Source organism: Manis pentadactyla, chromosome X (genome assembly GCF_030020395.1).
Source record: "Manis pentadactyla isolate mManPen7 chromosome X, mManPen7.hap1, whole genome shotgun sequence".
NCBI classification, from domain to species: Eukaryota; Metazoa; Chordata; class Mammalia; order Pholidota; family Manidae; genus Manis; species Manis pentadactyla.
The window spans coordinates 12,045,671-12,063,088 of NC_080038.1; the positions used below are offsets into that span (position 1 = coordinate 12,045,671).

Consider the following 17,418-nt stretch of genomic DNA (forward strand, 5'->3'; position numbering starts at 1 on the left):
CTCACCAACATTTTTTGTTATTTTAGACAGAGCTAATTTTGACAAAGAGAATTAGTTTCTAGAAAGCTAAGTTCTGTGTTGGCAAGTTCTGTGTTAAATCTGGGCTTGGTGTGTGAAGACCATTGCAGCTTTGTCCAGTTGGGTGTTGTTTTGAAATTTCACTTAGAGCAGGTGGGAGGGGAATGGTTTTGGGGTATGTCTACATGGGGTTAGGTTTTGTCTCTAACTCCTTACAATATTTCTAAATTCATTTTTAAGTAGGAAGTTGTCTTGCCAGTGGGTTTCAGCCCCAGGCAAGTTCATTGTGGATTCAATGTGACCAAAGAAATGACAGTAGAGCATTCTTGGGGTGAAAGGGTTATACCCAACTTTATTTCCACAGTGGCAGGTCAATCACTAAAATCCCATCCACTCAGAGGGAGTCTGCATGCAGCAAGCCGGTCTCTGCCTCTGAGCCTCTTTGCCCGCATAGCCACAGCCATCCTCTGGGCCTCTGTCCTGGGTGCTGCCACCACTCCAGCCTCTGCTCTGCTCTCCTGCAGCCTTGCAGCTGTGCCACCATGTTGGCAAGACCATTGTGTGGAGCTCTTTATATAGAGTCAGTAGCAATGTATTGCCCACATGTGTGTAGTGAGCTAGCCAGCCAGGGCCAGGTGAGAATCCTAGCCACAGGAACTCTCATTTTATCCACAGAAGTATAGCCACATGATTCAAAATTCTGAAGTAGAAAATGAAATACAGTAAACTTTTCCCTGTGCCCTAGCCAACTTTCCCTTCCCTGGAGTCTGCTGTCTTGCCAATGGGTTTCAGCCCCTGGCAAGTTCACTATGGATTCAGTAAGACTGAGGAATGACAGTGGAACGTTCCTGGGTGAAAGGGTTTATACCCAACTTTATTCCCACCGTGGCAGGTCAGTCACTAGAATCCCGTCCACTCAGAGCGAGTCTGCAGGCAGCAAGCCGGTCTCTGCCTCTGGGCCTCTCTGTCCCCGCAGCCGTCTCAGTCTTTGTCTTTGGCGCTGCCACCACTCCAGTCTCTGCTCTCCTGCAGCCATGCGGCCATGCCACCGTGTCTCACAGAGCACTGGGCAGAGCTCTTTATATAGTCAGTAGCAAAGTATTGACCACATACATGTAATGAGCTAGCCGACCGGGGCCAGGTGAGAATCCTGGGTCTGGGAATCTTCACTTTATCCACACTCCACCCCTACGGGATTCTCGCCTCTCAATCTATGTGCCCTCAATCTTCTGTAATGGTTCCTGTGGTAGGAAGCTGGAACATTGTAAGCAAATTCCATAGTAACAGAGGCTACGACAATATACAAATAACAAAAATTACAGCAAATTATAATAACCCTCAAGCCTGAGGAGATCCACTGCCACCAAGTGGTCATCCCGGCTGTATTCAAACCAGTTCTACTCACATGAGTTAACCAAAAGGACCATGGGTGGGCCTTAAAATACCCACCCTTCTCCAGCCTCTCCAGCAGAAAGTCTTGCAGACACACAGGCCTATTTTGTTGCTTTGTCTCTGGCTTCTGCTTCGTTCTCAGTGGCCAGAACCACTGCTCTGGTTTCAGTTGTTGCCACAGCTCCTGTAAGAACCTGTTTGATTTTCTTTCCATCCAGTTTCTCTCTGTCTGCTCCTGCCTTTATCAAATCAACCCACACCTGGGTCCTTGTGACCTTCACGGGGCCCTTGAAATCCTTCCTTGGAGGAGCAGACCATATTTCCTTTTGTGCTTTCATCACTCCAGCCTGAGGACAGAAGCAGAGCATAGTGTGCTCCACGACCTGGGGAGAGGGCGGCACCTCTCCTGGAGGGAACCCGTGGTTGCCAAGTCTTTATTTTCTTTTGGACTTTCCAGCAGCTTTCAACCTTGTGGGGTTTCAGCTGAGGAGGGGCTGATACCTCCGGCACCGGCAGGGCCTCCACCCCCACCCGTTTGTCAAACTTGTGCTCCTCCATTTCTGGGGCTGACGGCTCCACTACATCCTTCACCCGCCCCACCACATCTGGCAGCCTGCGCTCTCGTCCTGCTGCTCCTTCTTGTGCTGCTGCTTCTTGGGCTATCACGACATCCGTTACCATTCCCACAGCACCCTGTAGTGATGCCATTACAGTCACCAACACATTTTTTTTTACCTCCTCACCGGCACCTCGCAGCTCACGTTCTTTCTTGTGTTGCCTCTTCTTGTGCTTCCTGCAGGAGGACGTCTTTCTCCCTTACGGCATTTCTCAATATTGTGAGAAGAAAACTCCCCACGGTTCCCATGGCCTCATGGGCACTCTGTTTCTCTAAGGAATTCCCTGTTTTGCTGAGGGCCAACTTTACTGCCTCAGGTGTTGCTTCCACCCTTCCCAGTCTTGGGGTGGGGCCCAGTGCTACAGGCGGCAAGCCACGTTGGACCACATGTCCACTGGGGGACACTCAAATGTCTCCGCATCCATAGGGGCAGCCCACTGAAACACTCCTCCCATGAGAGCAGCCTGTTCTTTTCCTGGTCAACTATGAATCCTGCCTACGTTGCCAGTTGTCTTGCCAATGGGTTTCAGCCCCTGGCAAGTTCACTATGGATTCAATGAGACTGAAAAATGACAATGGAACGTTCTTGGGGTGAAAGGGTTTATACCCAACTTCATTCCCATGGTGGCAGGTCAATCACTAGAATCCTGTCCACTCAGAGTGAGTCTGCATGCAGCAAGCTGGTCTCTGCCTCTGGGCTTCTCTACCTGCACAGCTTTCTCAGTCTCTGTCCTTGGTGCTGCCACCACTGCAGTCTCTGCTTTTATGAAGCTGTGTGGCCATACCAGAGCATTGGTTGGCACTCTTTATTTATATAGAGTCAATAGGAAAGTATCGCTCACATGTGTGTAGTGAGCTGCTGACCAGGGCCAGGTGAGAATCCTAGCCATAGGAGCCTTCACTTTATCCATAGCAGCCAAGTTTGTTAGCTTCAACTTACAGTTGACCCTTGAACAATGTGTGGGTTAGGGGCCCCAAACTCTGCACAGTCAAAAGTCTGCATATAACTTTTGACTCCCCAAAATCTTAACTACCAATAGCCTACTGTTGACTGGAAGCCTTACTGATAACATAAACAGTTGATTAACACATTTTCTCTATATATTTTGTATTCTTAAAATTAAGCTAGAGAAAGGAAAAATTTTTTTCAAATTGTTGCAAATCTCCAAAAACTTTCCTAATATATTGAACAAAATCCATGTATAAGTGGACCCATGCAGTTCAAACCGTATAGCAAATGCATCTATATTTGACCCCCTTTAAAAACATTGTTACTTTCTTTACCCACTATTGTGCACCTTGCTTTTTTCTTTTCAACAGTTTAACTTGATGATCTTGCCATGTCAGTGCACAGAGCACCCTCATTTTTTTTAGTTTGTGTTTTTTGTGGCAAACAGCTGAATCTACTCTAGATGGTTAATCCAAAAAGGGATTGGGTTTTTAGGTAAGTCATGGAATCCTTTGGAAGGCTGGAGGAACAGGCTGGCATCTAGCTTTCCAGAAACAAAACCCCAAGCCATGCATAGTACTAGTATTAAGTGGAAGCCACCTGGGCTCCTGCCTGCACTGAGCAGCTGATAGCAGGGATTTTATTGGACTGCATCTGCTTCCATTGTCCCGAACCAGGAGGGCAAACTTGAGGCCACTGCAGCTTCTCACCTGCTGAAGCAGAAGCTCTAAGCAAGAGTCACTTTCCTTACATTTCTCACCTCTGAAGCAAAGTCTTGTGTGGATATGTCTGATCAGTGGAGACTTGATCACATGTTGCAGCTTAGCTGCAGAGAAGCCTAGGAATTTCCCAGCTTTCATGCTGGCAGGTGAAAATTATAATATGAGAAATTTTCCCAAACAGAAAAGGGCTTTTCAAAAGATGGGCAATCACATATATGACAAATGACCACTAGAGCTGCTTAAAATTCCCTTGTGTGGGTGATCCACAATTGATTAAACTAATATTTTAGATGATGGACCTCTCTCTAGGTGTTTTCCCATCTGTGTCTTAGAAAATAAATATTGAATGACCTTGTATGTATGTCATTTTGCTTGTGTAAAATGAACATAAATTACTAGAGGTAGAATTGCTAGGTCAAAAGTTTGATTGTAATTCTTATGGATATTGTCAAATGGTCTCTGGATGTTGTAGTGATCTGTGCTCCCACTAGCAATGTACAAGTACCTGATTTTTTTTGCCCAGTCTTTTCCCCATTCATATCTCATCTGATCCAGAGTGGGAGGCTGGGTCTTCCCCTCTGTTGGGGTGAGTTTTGAGCCTTGGGCCAAGAATGCTGGCAAACTGGATCTGGGCCATAACCTGCCAATAGGGCCTATATTTAGTATCTAGGCTGGACCTGGCATACAGTATCTCTAGTCCTAAATTAAATGGCATCTTGGGGGATCGAAAATAGAATGTAGCTTCCACAATTGATTTGCACTTTGGGAGTAGCTTACACATTGGGGGTGTCTTGAATCATGATGTGTTCACAAATGCATAAGGAAGTTCTCAGACAATGGTTATGAAGATTTAGAACACCTTTTCCCTTTAAAAATAAAAAGCAAATAAGTGAAATAAGCCAGACAGAGAATGGTAGATACTGCATGGTATCACTTATATGTGGAATCTAAAAAAAGAAAAAAAAAGTCAAACGCATAGAAACAGAGTCGAATTGTGGTTGCCAGGGGCTGGGGGTGGGGAGAATGGGGAGAGGCTTATAAAAGGGTACAAACTTTCAGTTAAGATGAATAAAGTCTGAGGGTCTAATGTATAGCATGGTGACTAGTTGATATAACTGTATAGTACATTTGAAATTTGCTAAGAAAGTTGATTTGCTAAAAGATTTGCCCTGGGAGAGGAAATCCCAGGGCAAAATACCTCTAAAACTGAAATCAGTCAAAGGGAGAAATAAAGTTTAAAACCCGTTTATTGCTTAGAAACTGCAGTCTGGGGGGCCATCTCTTTCCTGCTCTCGCTGAAGCAAGCGAAGCCTCCACCCAATCTCTCAGGTTCAGATAAGCCCTCGGTTGCCCAGTTAATTATCCACTGATATGGAGATGAACTATTGCTCTCCCCCCCTTAGGAACACCTGTTGATATGCAGATGCACTAAAGCCAGGGGAGAGATTCTGGAATATTACAATTGTACCCACAGTAGAATTTAAGTGTTCTCACACACAAAAAATGAGAATATGAATGTGTTAAATAACTCAATGGAATCCTTTCACAATGTGTATGCATATGAAATTATCATACTGTTCACTCAAAATCTTACAATTTTGTCTGTTAGTTATACCTCATTAAAGCTGAAACAAAGCAGAATATTACTTTTAGCTTGTGATTTATTGCATAGATTTTGCTCATACCTGAAATGTGGCATCCAGTTGCTCCAATTGGTTGCTGTGGAAGTTTGTAGTAATGTAGGAAGCCCTTGTTCAAAAGCTTCTGAAAAATTTAAACAAATGTACAGTACATAAATGGGTGGAAAACGGGGGGGGATGCATGTGTGCTCTCCTGTTGCCAAGTGTTGAGTCTTTAAGTTGGAATTCATGTCTTGTAGCTGATGTATTTCAAGAGAACTCTTTCTGCATGGCTATTAAGGGTATCTGCAAGGATATAAAGTATAGCTCAGGGGATGCAGTGTCATGTTGGAAGGGCATGGTAACTCTTTCTGTGAAGAGCCTGACAGTAAATATTTTAGACTTTGTAGGCCAAGAGGCAAAATTGAGGATTTAGAGAGGTACATAATAAGAGAGAAAAAAACATTCATGAACTTACTATTGAAAATATTCAAAATAAAATCATAATTAAGTACAATTTTTTTTGTAATAACTGATCTATTAGTAAGCATGGAATTCTTGTCTTTGGGCTAACATTTTACCTAATGGAATTTAAAGTAAGTGTTCCCTAGCATCAAATTGACTGCAAATGGTCATCTGTAAAAACCATTCTTGGCTCATGGGGCATACAAAACCAGGCAGTGGGCTGGATGTGGCCCATGAGCATTAGTTTTCCAATCCTGAAATAATGGAAAGACCATGCACATTGGACCCAGGCATATGGAGGTTTGAGTACTGGCTCTGAACTTGTGACCTTGAATATATCACTTAACTTTCTGAGTTATGGTGTTTATTTGTACTTAAAGTAGAGGTAATAGTACTTATCTCATGGAATAAATATGATCCCCATCTTTGTTGTGATTTTGCATTAGAATTCCAGTTCTGTAGATGCTGATGTAATTTAGTTAGACTGACTTAGAATTAGTATTTAACAGATTCAAAAGGCAGTTTGTCAAGGGATGGATTATTTACGTGGTCTCGAAGTACCGTGTGAAAACATGTTTTTGCAGTGAAGAGATCTCCTGTCATCACCTTAACCAAATGGCTAAGCTTGGCGATCGATGGTGGGATGTTCTGACATCATGTACACTTCACTGATGTGTATCTCTCACTACATCACCTATGTGGTGTTCTTGCCAGAAAAGTTTGACTTGAATGTTACCACAAGGAAACAGACGAATCCAAAATGTGGAATGTTCTGTAGGACAACTATTTGAATGCAGGAAAGGATTCAGTGTCTTGAGGAACTGAGGGGATTATTCTAGATTAGGAGAAGACTAAGGAGACATAAAATAAAAATGTAATGCGTGAACATTAATTAAATCCTGGATTGGAAAAAGAAAATCCACTTCCATAGGCCAGTTGAGGAAATGTGAGTATGGGACCATATGTTGTATGGTAATATTAATGTGCATTTCCTGAGGTGTGGTGATGATGGTGGGATGGTGTAGAATATCCCTGTTCTTGAGAGGTGAATAATAAAGTATTTAGGAGTGGGGAGGTAGGAGAGGGATAGAGGGGAGGGAATGAGAGAGAAAAAATAAAAAGTTTTGTTTAGCGCCGCTCACTTCCTAGCAAAACACTGAGCACGATGCCTTCACTGGGGAGGGGCCCAATATATTTTAAACTGATGTGTACTTTTAGGTGTTAGAAGGCTGTTCTCTCTATTCTGTCTTTAACAGTGTGGTGGTTTGACTTAGGCATTATACCAACCTAATTTTGGTTAATTGGATATGGGGTTTATGTTTTCTTGGGTGGCTCACCCAGGTTGCTCTGGACTGAAAGTCCCCCTTGATTTTTTGAATGTATAAAAAAATAAGAAAGGAAATCCCAGGATAGTTGACCTGTCTCTTTAGCTGTTTACTGAGAGGCTGAGGTACAATTCATAAGCATGTACTTCACATTCTCCTCACTAGCTCTGTTGCTGAGGGTGCCTGCTTTGGAGCCTGACCTCCCCTGGGGTATGCTGTGTTGGGGGAGCATGGAGAAAGCAGCCTGCAGCCCATCTCCAGAGTGCTGAGTGGCTCGAGCACCACTGGGAGGTTCTGGACCCCCCGGGCAGAGGAGCAGGGTGAGGCATGGCAGAGGCCTTTCCTCCTACTTTGACCCTAACCTGTCCCTCCTAGATGAGCAGGGAGGGAACAGAGAAATTAATGTTCTGTTATACTCCTGCAGGAACTCTTATGGCTATGCAGTATGAGATGACTGAAGCCAATTTAGCAGCTACTTGTAAAGTAATTATGAGATGAGAGAAAGAAGAAGGGTTCTGCTACTACAGGCTGTGAAAACCAGTTAATTCAGCATTCACTGAGTAATTGAATAAATGGCAAGCATTGTGAAGTATGAGTCCTGGGGGGTACAAAATGATAGATATATATATTCCTTTGCCTTTTGCTGGACACTTGAAGGGTAGGGGAAGGAGATGGGCGACAGTGGAGACAATGACCAAAATACCAATTTTGCTATATTAACAAGGCTAGTGATGTGATAGCTAGTGAAAAGGATGATGGGGATGCAGAAAACACACCTTGCGGAGGGATTTAAGGTTGCCAAAATAAGGTTGGTTTTGAGATGATTTGAAGAATGAGGCTGGTGGGTAAAGAAGTGGAGAGATATCCAGTTTCCAGGACGAGGATGTACCAGGTGCCCAGAGGCCTGAATGGCTTTCATGTGTTGAGACTGGTTGGCATTTGGAGTGGCTGAAGCCTTAGATGCAAAGTGGGGAGGAAACAGACATGGGGTTGTCAGGTAGTGTGGGCCAAATGGGCCTCAACAGTCATGCTCAGGAGACTGGGTTTTACAGGAAAGGGAATGAGGAGCCCTGCAAACCTGTTTGAGTTGGGGTGATCTTGTTTGTTAGGGTATAATGGAGGGAATGTGGTGGTGGTGTGTGAAGTTGCATGAGTCTGGGAGCAGGACTTGAAAGCAGTCAATGAGTAAGCCAAGAATCTGGACTTGGCCAGCTGCAGTGGTGAGAAAATGGAAAACGGGTCCACTGGTGTTCCTGTAGAATTCTTCCAGTCCCTCTCTTTTAAAAATTTTAAATCTTTGTAAGGAAGCCTTGAAAGTGCTTGAAAGAGAAAGCTTATTCAAACCATTGAACAGTTCTGAGAATTTATTACATTTCAGTTTGGAAAGAAAGAATTATTTCAGGCAAACTGGAACATGTGAGGATTGATTACTCAGCACAGTCACTTAATCTTTCAGAATTAGGTAGGAGGGAAGCTATTTTAGTGGGCTTCAGTCTTCCAGAACATCGTCCAGATTCCTCCCAAATGGTCAGTGAATTTTTCTGATTTGTATCCAGCACCCCGACAGTTTAGTGTACATCTGTAAGCTGTAAGGAAGTTGATTTCATCCATTCCGTTTTTTTTCACCCCTTGCCTTTCACCTGAGAAAACAAACACTAGTCCATAGATTCTTGTTCTGTATCAGAAATTTGCACAATGTGTAACCTGAGATCCAGCTGAGAGTGTTACAGGTTTGGAGTTTAGACTAAAGAAGAGTGGAACCCTTTGACTTTTTCTTTATTTTGAGAAAAGCTTGGCAACTTGGGCCTGTTAAAAGGAGCATTTATATAAAATACCTCCTGCTAATTGAGTGTCTGGAATAAAGCACCACTTTGTTTTCTTTAGAATGCATTAAAACATTTCTACCCATGACTTAGAGTGTTTCCATGAAGAATTAATTTAGACTTAGAATGTTTTGAACCTCAATAAAAAAAAAGCCTTACAAAATTAACCTGTTTTTTGGATTGAGAAATCTCAGGCTTATGAGGCTCCATTCGTAAGTTCTAACAGCTTGTAATGACTTAATCTTGTGGCTTGACTATTTCAGAAAGTTTTTGGCAGGTCTCTTGGAGGTTTGGTGCACAAAGAGCAAGAAAAGTGACCTGTGGGCTTACCTCATTTATGTGTGTATATGCTACCTTGGTTATAAAGCTGTGGTTCTAGTGATAAATAGGACCAAAGGACAGATTCCAAAGTAAATAAGGTGGTTTACTAATGTCAGATTTGGGGGTTAGTCTCAAAGTACCATCGTGAATGTTTTAGCAGCAATTTCAGTTACCATCAGTTAAGAGCTTTCCAGTTCTATGTGCTAGTTATGGTAAAGGAATAACTGAAGGTTAACTCGATGCTATATTAACACTGACTGAAATGTAGTGGTTAAGTTGTTAGCATACCAGGGATTATAATTTCTTAATATTAGAAACTATTCTGTAAGACAGCTTTTTTGATGTTGAAACTACATTGACACTGTTGGTGTTTTTTCCACGTACAGCCTGTATCTGAAGATTGGTAATTTATTCACAATAAGGGATGTATTGTAACACTCAGGTCCATTTTATTCATGAGGGGTGGTTCATTTACTTGGTTGAGAATTTTTTGACAGTATCGTGGGTTGCCTCCTTATGCTAGGAGATAAAATGAAGTTACCCTTGCCCTTGGAGAGAAGACACTTTAATTGAGGCAGAGGTGAATAGATAATTTTAATGTGTTAAGTGCTGAAAAAGACATTAAAAAGCTTGAATATGGAGAATTTCAAATGTATACATAAGTATAGAGTAGGATGATGACCCCTCATGGGCCCATCACCCAGCTTCAGTAATTCTCAACTCTTGGTCATGCTGCTTTCACCCATGTTCCCACTTACTCTTCTCCCCCTTTTATTTGGAATCCAATCCAAGACATATCATGTGATGGACACTTACAGACATTTGAGTAGTCCTAGAATACACTGGGAAAATATGCCTGCAGACTTGGGAAGGAGCTACAGAGAAATAACATTTGAATTAAATATAGTGGGGAGGGAGGCTGTTCTACTTCCCGGGAAATGGAATGGAACCCAACAATTTTTGAACATTGCTAAGCATTGCATTAAGTTCATTTAGTATGTTACTTAATTTTTTTCCTCACAGTAGTCCTGTGAGGGAGGCAGTATCTCTGTTTTACATATGAGGATACTAGGTTTCAGGCAAGTGAGATTAATTTGCCCAAAGTCATAAAATAAATTAGTTTCTTCATTAAAAACCAACCTTGACTTGAAGGCTATTTAGTGTCCTATGTTCTGCACTGTGTGCACCAGATACAGGATGTAAAAGGGCAAGATGTATTTGGGAAAGTGGGAGAAGCTGATTGCAGCTATGGAATTAGGTGTGTGCTTGCATGTGTGTGTATCTGTTAAGAAACTACAACTAGAAAAGTTTTTCAGGGTCAGGTTGTGAAGGGACTTTTAATGCCATACTAAAGAGGCTGGGTTTTGTCTTGAGGGTGATGGGGATCTAGGCTGAGATATTGTTAAGCATGAGAACAGTATTGTCAGCTTTCTCCACCATGCCTTGCTCTATCTGACTGTTCCTGAGTGACATCGTTTTATAATAATAAACTGGTAATCCAGTAAGTAAAATGTTTCTCTGAGTTCTGTGAGTTGCTCTAATCAACTAATTGAACCTGAGGAGATAGTCATGGGAGCCTCTGATTTATAATCAGTTGGTCAGAAGTACAGGTAATACCCTGGATTTACAATTGGTGTCTGAAGCCCAAGGAGGAGGGTTATTGAAACTTCCTGTAGCCGGTTGGTCAAAAGCAAAGGTTGCATCTGAAGTGGGGATGTGGAGGGGGCAGTCTTGTTAGGTCTGAGTCCTCAACCTGTGGAATCTAATGCTGTGTCTGGGCAGATAGTGTCAGAATTGAGTTGAATTGTAGGACACTCAGTTGGTGTCTGGAGAAGTTCTTGGAATTTCTACCCCCACCCCACCCCCGCCAATATGTTGGAATTGGTCTCAGAATCATAATACCTCTGATCATATGAAAAGGTGCTAAACTTCATAGTTCTTAGAGAAATGCAAACTAAAACTACAGTGGGATACTACCGCACTCCCGTCAGAATGGTGAAAATGAAAAAGCCAAAAGGTACCAAGTGTTGGCCAGGATGTGGAGCAGTCTGAAGTCTCCAGCACTGATGGTGGCAATGTGGTCATCTCTACCAAAGCTGAATGTATATATATCTGGTAAACCAGATACTCTACTCTTAGGTGTAAACCAAAGAGAAGTGTATCTCACTCCAGTGTATTCCATTCCACATGTGTTAACAAGGTTTGTCAAGGGTATTATAGCAGCACTATTCACAGTAGACCCAAACTGGACATCATCCAAATGTCCAGTGGCAGAAGAATAAATAATTTGTGGTATATTGACACAAAAAAATTGAACAAAGAAGCCAGACATGAAGATACATAGTCTGTAATTCCATTTGTATAAGTTTAGAAACAGGCAAGACTAATCTGTGGTTTTAGATGTTCAGAAAATGGTATGTGGGTAGTGATTGAAAGGAGCTACAAAGCAGGCTTCTAGAAGGCTTGTAATGTTTTATTTCTTGATCTGTGTGCTAGTTATGTAGTTGTATTCCATTTATGAAAACCAACCTAACTATACACTCTACACTTATGATTGTGTCCTTTTGTGTATGTATATTATGCTTTTCTATATGAATATTATACTTCGATAAAATATATAAATTAGTAGAAAAATGGTTTACATTTCAGAGAGCAACATTTCTTCTAGAAACAAATTCTGATAAGTATATGATGCCCACTTGCTTGCTTGAGGAAAAGTGACACACTGTTACCTGAAAGTCAGTCTCAAGTGTTCTTTGCTTCTCTCAGGATTAGTGCCTACCCTCTTTGTAGTTGAGAGTACGACAGCAACTAGTGGAATGAAATTTAAAAAAAGTTAAAAAAGAAATCTGTCCCTATACAGTTAAATATGTGAACTAAAGCTTGTCATGATAGCCAAGAAACATACTAGGAAGGATTAAGGCACTGGCAAAAGAGAAGTAGCCTTCATTTGGGAGGTGGTTCTGTGGGAGAATCAACTAGGTAGGTATGATTAGTGTTGAAGATAGTGTTTCTGATTTGGGATGTGGAATGGTTGATGTCAACAACTGAGGTGAGGGCTGCTGCAGGATGAGCAGGTTCAAGGACATGTGGGGAGGGGCAAATGAGTGAGATTTATGGTATGTCTGAGATGGCTTAGGGTATCCATGTATAGGTGTCCTGTAGGGTTTTGGAAAAGTGCATGGAATGTCTGAGATGTTTAATTTGGAAAGCGAGCTTTGGTGATTATTTGGATGGTAATTGAAGCCTGGAGAGAGAATGAGATCAAAGACAGGGATTCTCAACCTTGGCTACACCTTAGAATTACCCTCAGAGCTTTACAAAAATACCCATACCTGGGCCACACCACTGACCAAATAGAGCAGAATCTTTGGGTGTGAATCCTAGGTATTGTGTTTTTCAAGAGTTCCTCAGGTTATTCTAATAAGCAGCTGGAGTGGGAACAAAATAAGACAAGTAGACCAGTAAACTAGACAGTGATGCGTTACTTGAATGGCCACTGCTGGCAGCCCTGCTGCTCTAGCTAGCACTCAGGAGGTGAGGACCATTATCCCTGTTTACACTATGGGGAGACCCAGGCTCAGGGAGTTAATAAGAAGTTGCCTCAGGTTATACAAACAGCTAATTAGTGCTGGGGTTAGGATTCACACCCAAGTCATTTACTCCAAGGGCTGTTCCTTTTGCCATAATGCCCTGCAGCTTCTCCACTTAAAAATGAATCTGAGGTGGGTTGAGACTTTTGAAATGGCAGTGTGAGAAACTCAGCAGATCCTCTTTCCAGTGATTGTAAAAAACAATCAGTTAAAGTCATTGGAAACTGACCTGAGGACATAACAACAAATGGAGAAATATTCAGGAAAATCTACTAAGGCTTGGTAAGAACAATGAGTCTGCAGCATTTGAGCCATGAGCAGCTTCCCTCCCTTATCTCACTAGTTCTGTATGGTGGAAGCTCTGCTCCTGGTGGGTACAGCCAAGAAGTCAGGACTCTCTCCCTCCATCCCTAGATCCTAGTCTAGGGCTAGGGGAGGTAGACCACAGGCTACTGGAAATACTACAAGTAGCAAAAGAGAAGTGAGAGAAAGGGACAGAAAAATATTTGAAGAAACAATGGTTGAGAACTACCCAGTTTGATGAACACTAGTTACATATCCAAGAAGCCCAGCCTTGTCCTGACCCCTCCCATGGCTGCCAGGCTGCTTGTGTCCCTGTGACTGCAGGCTGGGGATAACTGCTATCACAGTGAACATGCTCACAGTTGGGGTTGTGGCCTGGGAGTAAGGCCAGTTAAAAGGGTGCAAAGCTTGATGTCCTTCCTGCGACTGAGTGGTTTTTCTTGAATAAATGCTCCCTGGATTGCTCCAAGCCTTTCATTCCCAGAGTTTTGTCCATTTTAGTTGGTTTTCTCATTGCTTTGATGGAGGAGTTTTGGGAGGCCCTTATTTCACCATTTTTTGTTGACATCCCAGTTGAAATTTTATGGAAATTTTCTTAAGATTAATTAGTGGCTATTATAGTTTGTTCTGAAAGTGCTTCTAATATTTAGTTATTGGAAATCTAAAAGCCTATCTATAAGGACCAACTAAAAAAATAACCCCACAGTGTATAGCAGAATATTATGCAGTTGTTAAGACAATGAGGTAACTTGAACTGTTGTGATAGAGAAAAATATTCCAGGGACAATGTTAAATGAAAAACAAGTTGCAGAATAGTATGTGCCATTCTATTTGTATCAACTACTGAATAAACAACAGGAAAAACACAGGTGTGTGCTATATATATGCATAGAACATTTCTAGAAGAATATGTGTTTTCCTCTGGGGCATAGGAAGTGGGGGGTGCTTTTTAGTTCTTCAGTCTACTTACTGTTATTTGGACTTTTGAGTCTCTGTTACTTTGAAATAACTTTTAAAAAGTCATGAATATTTACTTTTAAACTACCAACAGGATATGTGTTAGTTTGAGGTCTAAAAGATTGTAATATCTTGAAAATATTTTTGTGTATAGTACTTTCTTGAAATGAGCACTCAAGATGTAATTTTAATGCTTATGAAATGATGTTGCCTGAGACCTTTAAAAATAATTAATTCCCTTTTAGTTTTGATCGACTAGGAAAATCCACATGTAGTGATAATGACTAATCTGTTCTCTTTTTTTCTCTTTTCACCTCAGTGACTTTCTAGAGTTTGTACATTAGAATCCACCCCCGGGACAATTCACTCTCTTTTGTAAGAAGAGTTACAGCTATCCTTTGTCACCTTTATTTTTATCTTTAAAGAGGAGGAATAATCACCCAGTCCTGAAACATCCTGAGTAGGTAGAATTTAATTATCTGAATTGAAAGCCTCCCTATAAACTGGAGGAAAAAGAAACCAACCAGTGTGTACACATAGGTTCTCCAGGGACTTTTTGGTTAGCTACACTGTGAAATTCTTGAGATTTCATAATATCTCTTGTCTCATTTTCCTGTTATGAAATGGGGTTTTCAGCATCGTCTTTCTTGTCTGTTTTCAGATCACAGAACTGTGTGGTGCAAAGCGGGTTGGTTATTTTGGTCCAACACAGTTTTACGTTGCCTTGAAATTAATTGCTGCAGCGCAGTCTGGCCTCCCTGTGCGGATAGAGAGTATTAAATGTGGTAAGTATCTCCCATTTATACATTTTACTGTTCATGACAGATTTCTTGCTTATGAGACCCATTTTTAGTGGGCTTAAGCCCTGTTCTATAAGCATTTATGGGATTTCTTGTTTTCTTCTTCCAACTCTTCTGTGAAATAAGGTAAGAAAACTTAGCAGGTATCTTAGTTTCTTTTTCTCTTTTTTAAATGGGAACCAAATTAGAGAGTGACCTGAGATTAGTTCCTTTTTTAACTGACTTGAAGTTAAAATAGATTTTGTTCTTTAGCAGGAATAGATAGGGACAGCAATTCAGAACCTGTGGCAAAATAATAACAATCAGTTTAATTTTCCACTTGAGGAATCTGTAATGTCATTTAAGGCTCTGTTAGGAACAAGGGGACAAGTAACTCAGAGAGTTTGAGTGGAACTGCTTCTTTTCTCTCCCTCCTGTCCCTGCCAGTCACTTCTGATATGATCATCCTTTAACTCTGCAGTTTTAGAAGTTCTATTCTGATGATTATGGAGTACTTTGAGGCTTCCACAATTGTGGTAGAATGAATTTATCTTCTTAAAGTTTTGATTTAATATGCCCTTATCTTGCCATCCTTACCCTCAAACCCACTGTATACTTGAACACTTTCCACAACTGAACAAAAAGCAAAGCCCCAAACGCTTAGCATCATTTGTACTGCCTCATTGTTGACTTTACAAATCTGTATGGGGAAGGAGATTATTCAGGGGATGTGCTGATGTTCTCTGTTCATTCACTCTGAAACAGATTGCTTTCACATGTCCATATGGCTATGCAGAACCTCTCCTTTCCCTCATTTTAAGATAAAAACCATTCAGCTGTTCATGCCTGTCCTGTGAAGTCCCTGGTAGACCTTGAAGAGGGTTCAGGATTTATGGTTAGTCTATGGTAACCTTGTAAGACAATTCCAAATACCTGAGAAGATTCTGGTTAGCTTGTCTAGGGGAAAGAAAGCCCTTTTGCACTAATCATTGGGAGCTGCTATCATCCTGCTAATCATTATTAAAGGCTTAGTGTGTGCCAGGCACCATCTCATTTAGTCTTCACAGCATCCTACTAAATTAATTATTTGTGTTAAGTTTGCATTCCCTAGGATTAGCTGTGATACCAAATGCCATGGAAATCTCAGTGCCTTAACCAAACAGTGGTTTGCTCCCTGCTTTATAGTAGGTCAGGGTGACCCTCTAGGGCATCTGTCCTCCAAGTGTTGGCTCTATGATCCTGGCTGCTTTATCTTATGGCCCCTCCAACATAGCACCTGTTCCCATAATTGTCATAACAGAGAAATAGTTTCTCACCCCAGCAGTTAAATGCTTTGGCCTGGATGTGACTCACATTACTGCTGCTCACAGTGCACTGGCCAGAACTTGTCACATGGATCCACTGAATGGCAGAGCCGACTGGGGGAGATGTAATTCTCTCATGTGCACCTGCAAGGAGCGGAGAACTGGTTATGGACTGGACGTCTCTTCTGTGCTACTGTTGTTATCCCTCTTTTACAGATGTGGAATTTGAATTTTAGGGGAGTTGAGTAACTTGCCTAAGGATGCAAGATTAGTAGAGTTGGATCCAGAAGCTCAGCTTCCATTTCCCATGCTCTGCATTGCCATGCAAAGTAGTCTCTTTTTGATTATTCTTATGTTTATTAAGGTGGTGACTTATAATCTGTAATCATGGAATATTTTCCAAATGAGGTAAAAATCTGGCCCCAAAGGCACCCCCTGGTATTACATAATTTGGTTCCTTAGATAGGTGACTTGATGGAGCTTTCTTTCAGTGACAAGTTTGGGGTTTATTTCTGCAAGACAGCAGTCACTGCTGTAAGTCACTTTCTGTGATTAAAGTTACATCACATTGATTTTGGATTTGTGGTAGGTACTGATTGTTTCCATTCCATTGTAAATGGCCATTAAGCTTTATTGTAGTAACTTCCAACTTTATTTTCTGGGAAAGTTAGAGCTGCTTTGTTGTGTATAAGAATAACTTCTGACACTTTTGTTGCTTATTTTAGGTTAGACTGAAGTCCTTTACCTGATTTGTGCCCATATCTATGACTTAATTTCCAGGAGGAGGGGGAAAGGATTGTCTAAATTATCACTTGTGTAAAGGATTAATATTTTTTCACAAACATAAGGCTTTCTCAGTTGTATTTTATGAATCCTGATGCTACTTTCTCCCTCTGAAGCTTTCAGTATACTCAGAGTTAATTCTGAATTTTCTTCCTTCCCTTACAGATTCATTAAGTAAAAGTTATTTGCAGTCAGCGTATGTTGAGTAAGAATGAGGGCAAGATTGGGCCAGACTTTGAGCTGCTCCTTGGAATTTTCCAATTTGTTGCTTGAAATCCATTACCTTAATGCTTGATGACATAAACTTTAAAGGCCAAATACTGTGTGAGAACATAACCTGAAAGGCTGTGGTAGCCCCATCACAGCCTGGGAGTTGTGAGTCCACCCTTACATCATGAATGGCATGTGCTTGTGTGTATGTCTGTGTTAACCTCTAACCCCCTGGCCTT

The 17,418-nt window shown here is 41.5% G+C and overlaps 1 protein-coding gene across 14 annotated transcripts in view; it reads left to right on the forward strand.

The window, feature by feature from the left end:
- Positions 1-17,418, forward strand: part of REPS2 (RALBP1 associated Eps domain containing 2) — a 274,803-nt gene that overhangs the window by 77,849 nt on the left and 179,536 nt on the right. For all 14 annotated transcript variants that reach the window (XM_057496022.1, XM_036912894.2, XM_036912895.2 and 11 more), the window contains exon 2: positions 14,765-14,888. In XM_057496022.1, coding sequence (XP_057352005.1) covers positions 14,765-14,888 — 124 coding nt within the window. The remainder of the gene's footprint in view (positions 1-14,764; positions 14,889-17,418) is intronic.